Here is a 13,551-nt window from a genome sequence, read left to right on the forward strand (position 1 = left end):
ACCATCATGACCATTTCAATATGGGGTAGATTCGCTAATGTTGATCCAGGACCATCATGATCATTTCAATATGGGGTGGATTCGCTAATGTTGATCCAGGACCATCATGATCATTTCAATATGGGGTAGATTCGCTAATGTTGATCCAGGACCATCATGACCATTTCGATATGGGGTAGATTCGCTAATGTTGATCCAGGACCATCATGATCATTTCAATATGGGGTAGATTCACCAATGTTGATCCAGGACCATCATGATCATTTCAATATGGGGTAGATTCGCTAATGTTGATCCAGGACCATCATGACCATTTCAATATGGGGTAGATTCGCTAATGTTGATCCAGGACCATCATGATCATTTCAATATGGGGTAGATTCGCTAATGTTGATCCAGGACCATCATGATCATTTCAATATGGGGTAGATTCGCTAATGTTGATCCAGGACCATCATGTATATGATGATTCAATATATCATGATTCCCATAAATTAGCAAATTCTCCAACATTTCTACTGTAGTTACGGTCAAATTATAAGTTACTTGAAATCTTGAAAAGTTTTATTACTTATTACAGTGTTGGATTAAATCTAAATCTACTATTTTGTATTGTAGGCAGTGCTACTGTAATTGTAACTGTAAATCTTAATACTTAGTTTAAGGATAAATAACTTAGCTATGCTGCACCCTGCACTGTAGTCACATTTTACAGTGTCTGGTAAAAAAAAAAGTTTGATACGTTTGCCTTCATTTATATAATTACTTAGCTTAACCCACATTTCTATTTTATTCTTGAAGGGGCTATATGTGGAATTCACTAACCCTTGTTATTCTACATGCTTACACAGACAACCTAGGAAGTCAGGGAAGGTCTCGTTTTTTAAGCATCATAGTATTGGCAATAAAAAAGTGATTAATATATGAAAATTCTTACATATTCTTACAGCCCCTTTAAATTGTTTACAGAAATGCTTCCTAATGAACTGTGACATTCTTGTTTTCCAGCTTTCAACGTATGATTCAACATGACTAGTAAGTTTGCACATTCCGTATCAAATATACACACATACCCTTTAAAATTTGTGCTAATGACTTTTATGTACATACCCTATTTACAGATATACAACCTTGGGATTCCTTAGTGGGCTGTGTTGGGCCAAATAGCATTTCAGCTGCCCATTTAAAAGCACTGTATGAGCCAGGCTACATACCAGATGTGGTGAGCTATAAGTGTATTTATTAATTGCAGTTGTATTTCAGAATTTTATGATTTTCTTCAGGTTCTAAATTGAGCGTCAGCGTCAGTTCTGGCAGGCCAGGTAGTCAAGATGCTGCTAATGCTATTTGCTAACAACACTGTCCCGTCAGCTGATCTGCTTCAGCTGAGCTGCATTAGCTGGTTAACTCCCCTCGCTGCTCAATGGCCAAAGCTCAAACAAGGTGCCCTATTTAAAACGCATTCAGTTGCTCATACATGCTTGCTGCTCGCTTCTGCTGCCCGCCACCTCCCCAGCTCCTCCTTATGCATAACGTGGCATTTGCTTTATGTCATGTTGCCTGCTCTGTTCACAGGGGGATATTTTAGCTCTCACAGTCCTAAAACTGTGTGAGCGTTCCCTAATGCTGCTGCTGCTGTCCTCTGACTCTCTGCTATTTCATGGTGCTCATGAAAGGTCAGAGGACTCCCTGAACAGAGCCATACCGCCAAATTTAAATTCAGGAACATCAACTTGTTTGCAATCTATTCAATAAAAATTCTTAATTATTTTATTGTCTGTGTGTTCTTGACTTAATGGACCTGACAGAACTAAAGTTATTATCAATAGGTAATGGATGCTCTCATGAGTATCACCTGCAAGGTATGCAATATATAATGTATGTCTGTATGTATATCTATATATATATATATATATATATATATATATGTATGTATGTATTTATCGGCTTTTCCTTTTCTCCTTAAGAAATTCAAGGATGTGTACAATATTTGTACACAATCCATGACTAAGATTCTGTCTGGATCGCAGAGGGTTAAAAGCCACTACTTCTGCAAGGTGCAGTAAATAATATTTACATCCTCAAGAATATATTATCTAACATAAAAAATGCAATCAAAGACATTTGCCATTCTAAATATTAAAGCTGCAGATTCTAATGTTACTCTAGCATGGACTAGCAACAGATAGTTTTCACACACAAAAAATTGAGCAAAAGTGAAAATGTCCAGGACTTGTGAAGACATACATTGCATAGCATAAATAAGTATAAACTTAACAAATTCAGCAATTACTCTTTACTTGGAAGACATATTAGGGTTCTTTGGATATATAATGTTCCAGGAAGTCTGCTTGATCAATTACCAAAGAAGCATGACAACATTGTTCAGGAAAATAAGATTTTCTTATCAAAGTGATACAATGTTGTGTTGCAAAAATAAGTACACCCTCCTGAAAGTTACTTCTGAAAAAAAAAAAAATAATAATAATTCTGGTGTCAGTTTAAGGCAATTTTTTATTAAGTATGTTGAACATATGTTGAACCAAAACATTTAAAGAGAAGTCATTTCTTGACAATTAAAAGTGTTATATAGCCCACTGAATCATTCTCAGTATTACAGTAATTCTGACAACAATGGTTCCACTTGGGAAAGACTCAGGAGACTTTGTAAGGATAAATACAAAGCGAGTGTTTCAGAGCCAGCAAAAGCTATGAAAAGAGTGAGTCTTTATCTCACAGAGTTAGATGCAGCCTGCAGAAGTTACATGCATGGTTATTGTCAACACTGGACTTACTGTAGCTAAAACACAATAAAGTTATTAGCCTTTTCCAAGGACCATATTTACAAAACATAGACTTCTGTGAATCCTTATTCAGGTCTCATGAGACCAAGTCAATGATTTTGAATCTAACAGCATCCAAAATATTATGCTGTTGCTGGAGGAGTACAGTGAGAAGTGCCTGGTTCCCACAGTGAAGTTCAGTGGTAGTAAAGCTCTTATATAGTGATGCATGAGTTCTGAAGGTGTGAGGGAGTTGTGCTTTATCAATGCTATCATGAAATCACACTTCTCAGTGTGATGTAATACAAAAGCTTGAAACATAAGATGCTACCCTCTCCTCATTGCTTATTCCCTGCGTTGTTGGGCATTTTTTCAACATGACAATGACGTAACAGGTGAAAACCTTCTGTGGACATGTATTTCACCCAATCTTAACACACTTGAGCACCTGTGAGGGATTTTGTAGAGACAAGTTGAGCAACACTCCTCATTAAAGATCAGAGCATTTAAGGAGGTCATCATCCAGGAGTTCAACAGGAGATATGTGATAATTTGTCATGAACTTGTTCACTCTGTTCCAAAAAGTGTCTGAGCAGTTTACTTAAAATTAAGGAAGACATACTAAGTACTACTATATTATACATTTGTGGAATTAAATCTAGGGTGTACTCATTTCTGCACAAAATTGGCTAATTTTCCTATTTTACGGATATTAATAACATATATTTCTCTATTTTTAGAAAGCATATGTTTAATACATTTCAAGTTAAATTAGCGGTCATTAAGAAAATACATCTTTTGTATTTGTTCAGAGGGGATTTACTCATTTATGCTGTGCACTGCAGATACAGTGCTTACCTAGCACTGAGGCACTAAATGTTCATAGCAATGACATACAGTACAGTCTGAATTTAGCAAGGTTCTGTCACATGACTGTCCTGTCTTGTGCTGCACATGGGTGTTTTGTTATTTTGGGCCATGTGCTCGTGTCTATTATAGCCCCTCCCATCTTGTTATCTGATTATTGGTTTATTTGTCCCACCTGTCTGTCTCGTTACCCTCCTTTGTTTGTTCCCCTATTTAGCCTCCTTGTGTTTGTAGTCTTGTGCTGGTTCGTTGTCTGTGTTTCTTGTTCCTGGAGTCTCTGAGTTTTTGAGTTTGTTACCCTGTCTGCATGTCATCAATAAATTTCCTCTGCATCTGTATCCTCGTCTCATGATCATCTATTCCGTGACAGGTTCACCCTGATATGGAGTGCAAAATAGAAATATGGAAGCTGCACTATTAAACATTATGGGCAAAAGCATCTTGTCTTTGACCATATTCCATTTATTTGTGAATATTACTATTTTACAATAATGTTTATGCAATTGTTTACATCAGAATCAACACACAGCTAGTTTGCATACTAAATTGTCTGCATATTCGGCTACAAAAGGAGAATGTTTTAACTTTGAAAAAGTTATATATATTATTTTAAAGGGGCTATACTGTTTTGGCCAAGGCTTGCTCGAATCACTATGGATTGCGTGCATGACCGCAAGCACAAGCAATAAGTTGCTGGCTGGAGTTCACTTCATGGCCACAGAGCCCCTTCACTTCCTAGAGCCCCTTTAAAAAAAGCACACATGATGTTCCACATAAAACTGGTTTCTTTTGATTAAATTAATAATTATATCTTTCCAGAAAGACCTATTTAAAACCTACGCTAAAGTTATTGGTGCCCTCCTGGAAAATGAAAATCACTGGACCCTTTTTGTAAGTATAGGCCAAATCATAACGTTCTGAATACGCCAGGCTTGGTTCAGTAGGAAACCATACCAGACTAAACAATTTCTTACATTTCTTACAATTGACTGTTACCTTGTGCAAACTCTAATATATATTATAATTATAACAGTTTTTATAGGATATTATAGGATTGGTATTAGATGATTCTTTTAATCTTCTTTTTTAATTTTTAATCTCCTAATTTTCTGATCTTATTTTGTAGTTCTGTGACCTCACAAAACAAGAAGTCACATACATGGATCCATTTGGTGAAACCAATGGCAAGAAAAATTGGATTCTGAAGAATTGGAGGTAGTATTAACAATAAATAATTTTAAGATTTTGATAGTATTTCAAGGCTGTAATCATTTGGTCCATTTGTCCGTTCAGTTACGACAACATTGTTTTGGGAGCCTGAAAACATAAGCTTTTGAAAACGGATTTCAAAGTGCATGGTTTTGAAAATGATGCCTTTACTGTCTCATAACAATATTTAATGATGCTTAAAAATCAGCCTTGCATCACAGGAATAAATGACCTTTTTAACTGTATTACTATAGAAAACTATTATTTTAAATTGACATAATATTTCACGACATTATTGTTCTTACATAAATGCAGCCTTGGTGAGCAGAAGAAACTTAAAAAATTAAAAAGTTATAATATTTTTGAACTTTTGACAGGCACACATACATACATACATAAAAATGCAACACCAAAAAAATGTCACTACCCTGACTAAGGTCTATAATTTCTTGAGTTATAGAGATGTTATAGAGATGGGTATAGTGCCTGGGAAGCTCAATATTTAAACTTTTGGGGAGGTAAACCCATGAATGGGTTGTCAGTGATCAATAAACTGAATACACACTTCACCTTTAATTAATTGTACAAATTTCTAACATTTAAAAGTCATGACTTAAAAGTGACACCGCAAAAAAAACTGAGACACGTCCTGACCAGATATTTATGAAAAATACCCCCGTCCACAGTCTACTTTCATTTAGTTAATACTTGATACTTGCCAAAGTGTGTTGTGTTTAGAGTCTTGCTACACAACAAAATTATTCTGCTAATGGATTTTATTATAGTGAAACATTACCTTAAATGACCAAGCATATGAAAAAAACAACAACATACTGTATCAGCACTACATTCAGAACAAATACCTAATAATTAAGCTTTATTTTTTCAGTTCTTTTGCCAAAGCTAAAGGATGTGCCCTGAAATGGACATGGAATGATGTGCCCCACCCACGACAAGAGGATGGACATTCTTGTGGGGTCCATGTGCTAATGGTATTTTTTTTCTCATTTTCTAAAATCTGTCGATGTACAGTACTTTTATTTTTATGCATTCTGATAAAGTATTTAAAATTCACATTAAAATTGATATATATTTAGTTTGCTCAGGCCCTGCTTGAGGGAAAAGATTTCGTGGATGGATATGCCTCAGTGGATATACCCCAGCTAAGGGCACAGTTCTGCAACATTCTGTTCTCCTCTTTAGGTGCTCGCTTTCATAAAAACTAAAGCAAAACATACAAATTATACATTTGGGGGGACATGTTCAGTTCACTTAGTTTGGTCGTGACCATGAGTTATTAGATCAAGTCAAGTCACCTTTATTTGTATAGCGCTTTTTACAATGCACATTGTGTCAAAGCAGCTTTACAGTGAGCAAGCCAGTGGCGAGAAGCGACAGCAGCAAGGGTTATTTAATTAATATTAATTAGTGGGAATGTGATATGTCATGACCACAAGATCATGTCTACATTATATGTTCAAAGTGAAGCAGCGCTGCACAGACCGAACGGTTTTGGATCCTTGCTTCTCCTCTTCCTTGCCAACTCGTGACAATAAGAATGTCACTACTCATGGTTAAATGAATATCTCATGGCCAAGACAAAACTACTCATTTGATTCTTAATATATGATTTGCATATATATATATATATATATGATCATATTTTTTCCGCCTGCAGATAGAGGTGTAAAGTGCACAGTGTGCTGGAGTGTCCTGATGAAAGAGAAGGTAAATGGAATAATCTGTTTAATATTGTAATTAATTACAAAAAAACAAGCATTGTTTCACTTTTAGGTGTGCTGTCAGGAATGCGGTGCACACAGCCATTTGAGATGTCAGCGAACACCATGTGGCATCTGTGTAATTTGTAAGTAAATTCCAAGAACAAACAGCTATTCAACACACTGTATAAAATGTGCTGGCTAAAAAAGCAAGTTGTGCAAACTGCAGTGAAACTCCCACAAAAATCAAAACAAGTATATAATGTTACATACTATATTTCAAAGCAAATTTAAGGATATTTTTAAAATGAAATGGGCAGTTTGAATAAGGGTATGTTTATATGCATGTTATGCAGTGCTGTACAGTTTGTTTTTGGAACAGTCTTTTTAATACTCTAATAGTGCTTCAACAACTGAAGGTATTTGACCTCTGGTGATGCACTTTTTTTCATTAAAAATTTTGAGTGCATGGTATGTTTTTAGATCATAGCTCTTGTCTTAGGAAAAAAATACAATTATGCATTTAGACTCAGAAAGCCTCAGAAAGTTACAAGTGTATGTTTCGCTGAAGCAAGAGGGGAATGTTATTAGTTAATAATATGTTTGGGTCTGTTCCTTATAATGTATGACTTCAGAACTGTTGTCCATTGTAGAGGTATAGAGGATGATGTATCCCAGTACAAGTTTAGTTGTACACCCATTTTAATGTTTTCTATAGATGTAATAATTAGTCCTCCTGAGATTAGAATGGCATTGCTGTTTATGCTGATGCTTCAAATAGCAGGTGAAGGAAACAATATCTTCGAACATCTACAAAAAGGAGAAAGTAAGCAGACAGAGGAAAGAACAAGACCTCCAGATGATGAGAAGAAACAAGAGGAAGAAGAGAAAAGGGAAACTCACAAAACAGAAAAAGTGGAAGTAAAAACAAAACAATCAAAGGGTAAAAAAAGAAAGGCAAGTGATGCATCAGACAGGGAAAAAAAACAAGACAGCAAGGAAGAAAGACAGCCACAAACCTTTGACACTGGCAAGGATGCAGGTTTTGAAAATGAGGAAATAGAGGCAAGAGACAGTGGAGATTGTCCTTTGAATAACCCCACAGACAACATTAAAGGCATCAAAGTTTTTGGACGCTTAGCCCTCACTGGTCAGAGAAAGTCCCCGTATGTTGTCACAAAAGAAGAAATTCAGCGCAGAATAGAAGGGGAGAATATGTCCTCTAATGTTTTCAGAGATCTGCTAGGAGTAAGTTCATTTTTAAATTGATAAGGTCGATATATTAAGTTATCAGTTGTGTTTTATATTTGTTTTCATCTCTCTATTAGTTTTATTTTAGTTCTAATGCACTACTGTTCATTTTTCTTAAGGGGCGCAAAAAAAATCTGCCTGAATTAGTCCTCAATCTTCCCAAGAAAATGAAGACTAAGACAAGCATTTTTAGTGCACTAACAGAGGGAGAGGCTTCAGACCTAGCCACTGGTTTGACTAAAAGCCTTTGTCAAAATGTCAGTCCAAAGTTGGTACGTAAAGACATAAGTGACCACAATGCAGAAGTAACCAGGTACAGTACATTTTCTTAATGCAGAGCTACTGTATTGCTGATATTTGATGTAATTTTATTAACTGTTTCATTTTTTTCTTTTCATTAAAGGACAACTCTGGCTAGTGTACGTGCCAACTTGCAATCAAGCCTGGATTCTAGATCAGCTTTCAGTTTATTAACCCACACATTTGGTCCACAGGCATTGGATGGAGTGTTAGGTTTCATCTCAGAGAGTCTAAAATGAAAGCAGAACAACGCAGCACCAAACTGTATGTGAAATGTCAATGTTTGATATTTTGTTTATACAGATGGTTCATCTCTTCAAAATGTTCCCAACTTATTGAATCAGGGGCCTTTTATTTCTGTAAAATACCCTTATATTTGTGTTATATTAATAATTTTGTGATATCAATATGCTCAGTGTAAAATAAGCTTCTTACATCTTTAATATGTGGAATAATTAAAAATGTTTTATTTGATGAATGGCGTATGAATCCTTCTTATGAACACAAACAGAAACATACCACATGTCATCTAGCCACATTGCAATGGTACTGTAACGGTAATAATTAATAATAGATCTAAAATTTAAAATGTACATTTACGGAATCTCTTTTTAGCACACAAAATACATTACATTGAAAACAGCTTTGCAGATTCTTCCGAAAACAGTATTGTTTTGAAATTAACATCAAGTTAAACAAAACATTTGGCCACACTAATATCAGCTTTTCATTTGATCCCAAAATTTCATACAAGATATTCTGCACCCAATCCTGTATTCACATTTTCTTTCATTTTCTTACTTTTTTTGGGTTGTCTCTTTCTTCTTTTAAACCCTCCTGAATTTGTGTCAGAAATGCAGGTTTTCTTGGAAACCTTGGAAGTCTTTTTTCTGTTTTTTGCATTGCATGGGAAGAGTGGCTGTATCTTCCTTGAAGTGTCATTGGTACAATGCCTTTTTGACAAAAGACTTCTGTCTTCTTGTTGCACGTTAATATAGAGATCATTTATTTGGCTTTTGATGTTCTCTGGAACAGTCTGCCATCTTTTGACAATTTCAAGAACATCTTCTAGTCTCCGGAAGTCTGAACTTGTGTCTTGTTTCTCAAAATACACATCAGCATTGTCAGATTGATTCACAGAACAGCACGTTTTTTCATTAATGGTCATGCTAAACAACTGTTGTGCTAATATAAGGCAGGGACATATGCCATGATATGAGAATGTGCAACAGGTACAAGAATAGGTTTCCAAATCTGTATGATATGTTCCTCTCCCACAAAGGCTTTCCACGTCGATTTCCATCTTCACTTCTGAACAGACACTGAAGTGACCTTTGTCTTGTACAGCTCTTGCATGAGCTTCCAGCTGAAGAGCAAGTTCAGGGAATGCATCATCCTTATCTTTGAGTATATCTAGCAACACCAAATGTTTGCATACTTCACCTTTCAAACCCACAGGGCAACTGCAGAAACACTCTGCTGGGCAGGTTCTGTAGGAAAGTGAGGAGTCTTGTTCGGATGGCACATTATACACATATATTTCCAATGATTCTCTTGTAATGTGGTCAATCCAGCCTTTTTCCATCATTCTAGTTGCTTTGTTAAATGTTTCCTCCAACTTCATGGCAACACAGTTTGCCATTCTTCCTGCTGATTGCAAGTGTTTTATCACCTGAAAGTAAGTCTCTGTCTTGCAAAGAAGGACGTCAAGCAAGTCATCCAAACGTCGATTTCTTATCCCAGATAAGAATTGGTATTTCAGTCGATGGAAGAACCTGAATAAATGAAAAACTATTTATAATGCCAAAACAAGATCATAATTATATGTGGAAAAGTTGCAACAACAGTGAATGATATTAAAGGCTGTAAAGCAGAAATCAATTTAAATTCACTAGGGTCTCATTTTACCTTTCGGTAATACGTTATTTAGATAGTCCACTTTAGACATTCTACTAACAATAAGTAACTTTGCAACATGTCAACTAACCGTCATTAGAGTATTAGTACACTGTATGCTTAATATCTGCTAACACTTTATTTTGATGGTCCCCCAACAGCAATTCTTCTGACTATAAGTAACTTGGCAACTACAAGTCAATTTATTCTACTAATCCGAACCCTAACACCTAACCATAACCTGACAGTCTACTGACAGTCTACTACAGTATACTAATACTCTAATGAGAGTTAGTTGACATGTAGTTGCAAAGTTACTTATAGTTAGAAGAATGTCTAAAGTGGACTATCAAAATAAAGTGGAACCTACCTTTCTATCAAATTGTTGGTCTCTGAATTCCCATGGTTATAACAACGTCCATAATCAGCCCATCTATGACTTATTGGTTCCCAGTACCTCTGGAAATAATTGCAAAGCTCTTTGTAGTGAGAAAATTCCTTTAGGAATTGTTTTGCCACTCTGTCAAAGTCAGCCTTCTGCAATTAACAAAAAGAGGTATTGTGAGTCTACAAGCAAAAAAGGCAACAACATAAAAGTTTAATAATATACAAGATAAAATATCTATAGGATTTTATAATATCTATAGTATTTTGCATTTTCTGTGGTTTTTAAAAAACATTGGATGAATGGAACATGAATGGAAAAGTACACAATGTATAGTGAAAAAACCCTCTTGGTCAAAAAATGTAAGGTGCAAATGGTATAAATTCAAACATTTCTGACTTTCTGAAAGGGATAATTCACAGAAAAAATTAAAATGCTGACTTGTTTTACTCACCCTTGTGTTGTTCCAAACCTGTATGAGTTTCTTTCTTCTGTTGAACACAAAATAAAATATTTTAAAGAATGTTGGTAACCAGACAGTTGACAACACCCATTGACTTTCTTGGTATTTTTTTTCTTCTACTATGAAAGTCAATAGGGTTCATCAATTGTTTAATTACCAACATTCTTCAAAATATCTTCTTTTGTGTTCAACAGATGAAAGAAACTCATACAGGTTTGGAACAACATGAGGGTAAGTAAATGATGACAAAAAAAATAGTTTTTGGGTGAAAAAATTAAGCATTAAAATTATAAAAAGAATATACATTATGTACATATTACAATAATACAGTATAACCATTACAAATTCAAATTCAAATTCAAATACCATAGGACAAGCTTTAATTTTTTTGAAGTAATCAATCATTTCTTTCCGGATACTTGAATGCTGTGGCCCACTAACACCGGAATCTGACTTCATCAACCACCGAACAACGGCCTGTGAAGGACATATGTAATGGATTAGGCAATTATCATTAAATTATGAATCATTAAATTTAAGGGGAAAAAAAAACTTCTTACTTGGAGTACATGGTACCAGCAAAGAAGAACATCAGACTCAGGGAAAACGTCATTCAAAGCATTTATTTCACTCATGTCTTTGTCAACCATGAAGCACCTTTAAAGAAAAAGAAAAGTAGGTTAACTTGTTCAGCACTGCTGTATCCATTCCAGCAGTGGATCCCCCAATAGATCAGTTCCTTAATAAAATACCTTGGTGGCTTAGGGAACAAAGGGCGTAGCCTCTGAAGTGCAAGCTTAAGGGTTTCTTGCGTCTCACTGCTTGTTATTATGTATGCAACAGGAACTCCATGACCATGGTCATCTCTCACAAGCAGTGTAAAAAGTGGAAAGGAATATTGATTCACACAGTGTGTGGCATCAAAAAACACAATGTTACTCCCATGGTCCTGTAAGTCTTTTCTCATGCACTCCGTTTGGAGAACAATTATAAGGTCCTGATCCTTACCCAGTGGCTGATAAAATACAACATTATCTTTTAAAGGACCAGCTAATAGTTTCTCTGTACTCTTACAATCATCTTTATCAAGATGTTTCCCTCGAAGCATACAGGTACGGATATTATGTATGTCTTCTGGTGTAACAAAGTATTCTCTGGAATGATAATTAACTTCTCCATGAGCTTTTGACCACTCATGAGCTTGAAGGAGGATGACATCTGGTTTTACGCCTAATGTGATCCACTTCTTGATCTCATCCACCAGCTGAGGGTGAATCTGCTGAAAATGACCATCTTCTACAGAAACATCATGTCCATTGTGCTGGTCAAATATTCTCTGCACAACAACTTTGTGTCCTTTCCAATCATTTTTTACTTTAAAAGAGAGGTATGCTTTACACCCAACAGCTCTGTGACTTCTTTCATATACATTTCCAGATCTTCTGCAATGGAAAATATAATATCCTCTTCTTTTATCTTTTAAACTAGAGCAATTTGTGGTCCTGAATGATTTTGTGTGCTCTTTGTTTATTATTTCTGTGATAAAGTTCTCTTCTTGATCATCTGGTTTAAGAACATGCACCTTGAGTTTAATGTTTTTCTGTCTTATTTTTCTCCTTTCTTCATTTTCCACAGACTTTTTGATAAACTCCTCCATCATGGAACATTTCTGAAATGTTTACACACAAAAATGATACTTAGTTAATTCATTTTCAATCAGCATCCCCAAACACATTTACTAACTTTAAATGAAGAAACACTAACAAAGAGCTGATAAGTTGAAAGATTACATTTTAAAACATTTTAAAGCCCTCCACATGAATGTAAATGGATTGGTGATTCATTGGTTCCGAATAAATGATGGTCCTGAATCTAGATGAGTGCATCTACCGCATATTGAACTGATTGTGAATCTACCCCATATTGAAATGGTCATGATGGTCCTGGATCAACATTAGCGAATCTACCCCATATTGAAATGGTCATGATGGTCCCGGATCAACATTAGTGAATCTACCCCATATTGAACTGATCATGATGGTCCTGGATCAACATTAGTGAATCTACCCTATATTGAACTGATCATGATGGTCCTGGATCAACATTAGTGAATCTACCCTATATTGAACTGATCATGATGGTCCTGGATCAACATTAGCGAATCTACAATATATTGAACTGATCATGATGGTCCTGGATCAACATTAGCGAATCTACACCATATTGAAATGGTCATGATGGCCCTGGATCAACATTAGCGAATCTACCCCATAATGAAATGGTCATGATGGTCCTGGATCAACATTGGTGAATCTAATGGTCATGATGGTCCTGGATCAACATTAGCGAATCTACCCCATATGGAAATGATGATGATGGTCATAGATCAACATTAGCGAATCTAACCCATATTGAAATGATGACGATAGTCCTGGATCAACATTAGCGAATCTACAATATATTGAAATGCCCCATATTGAAATGGTCATGATGGTCCTGGATCAACATTAGCGAATCTACCCCATATTGAAATGGTCATGATGGTCCTGGATCCATATTAGCGAATCTACCCTATATTGAAATGGCCATGATGGTCCTGGATCAACATAAGTGAATCTACCCCATATTGAAATGGTCATGATGGTCCTGGATCAACATTAGTGAATCTACCCCATA

General features: G+C 35.7%; 2 protein-coding genes across 3 annotated transcripts; one reads left to right on the plus strand and one right to left on the minus strand.

The window, feature by feature from the left end:
* Nucleotides 1-674: 674 nt before the first annotated feature.
* On the plus strand, nucleotides 675-8,044 carry LOC309496222 (uncharacterized protein). 2 transcript variants are annotated; one of them, XM_082166178.1, is made up of 11 exons: nucleotides 675-1,035; nucleotides 1,122-1,222; nucleotides 1,830-1,862; nucleotides 1,968-2,057; nucleotides 4,470-4,541; nucleotides 4,777-4,865; nucleotides 5,749-5,851; nucleotides 5,957-6,062; nucleotides 6,538-6,587; nucleotides 6,654-6,726; nucleotides 7,951-8,044. In XM_082166178.1, the coding sequence occupies exons 1-11, from the start codon at nucleotides 1,029-1,031 to the stop codon at nucleotides 7,971-7,973; spliced, it is 747 nt and encodes a 248-aa protein (XP_082022304.1). In that variant the 5' UTR covers nucleotides 675-1,028; the 3' UTR covers nucleotides 7,974-8,044. The 2 variants fall into 2 exon arrangements, with proteins under 2 accessions (XP_082022304.1, XP_082022305.1); XM_082166179.1 differs by having other exon boundaries at nucleotides 675-1,297; nucleotides 1,817-1,862.
* A 1,533-nt stretch (nucleotides 8,045-9,577) lies between these two features.
* LOC309496450 (uncharacterized protein) lies at nucleotides 9,578-12,542 on the minus strand (the record flags this gene model as incomplete). Its single annotated transcript, XM_082166441.1, has 4 exons — nucleotides 11,628-12,542; nucleotides 11,436-11,532; nucleotides 11,295-11,352; nucleotides 9,578-9,621 (listed from the first exon to the last, which is right to left on the minus strand). Exons 1-4 carry the CDS (start codon nucleotides 12,533-12,535, stop codon nucleotides 9,578-9,580), a joined length of 1,107 nt encoding a protein of 368 aa, XP_082022567.1. The 5' UTR covers nucleotides 12,536-12,542.
* Nucleotides 12,543-13,551: the final 1,009 nt, after the last annotated feature.

This window comes from Leuciscus leuciscus, assembly GCF_965113295.1.
Source record: "Leuciscus leuciscus genome assembly, chromosome: 4".
Taxonomy (NCBI): domain Eukaryota; kingdom Metazoa; phylum Chordata; class Actinopteri; order Cypriniformes; family Leuciscidae; genus Leuciscus; species Leuciscus leuciscus.

Excerpts from the sequence above, each read along its gene's own strand:
- LOC309496222 (XM_082166178.1), top strand. Across the intron at positions 1,223-1,829 it reads CAGGCTACATACCAGATGTG|GTAATGGATGCTCTCATGAG; the intron begins GTGAGCTATAAG and ends TATTATCAATAG. Across the intron at positions 6,588-6,653 it reads GTGTCCTGATGAAAGAGAAG|GTGTGCTGTCAGGAATGCGG; the intron begins GTAAATGGAATA and ends TTTCACTTTTAG.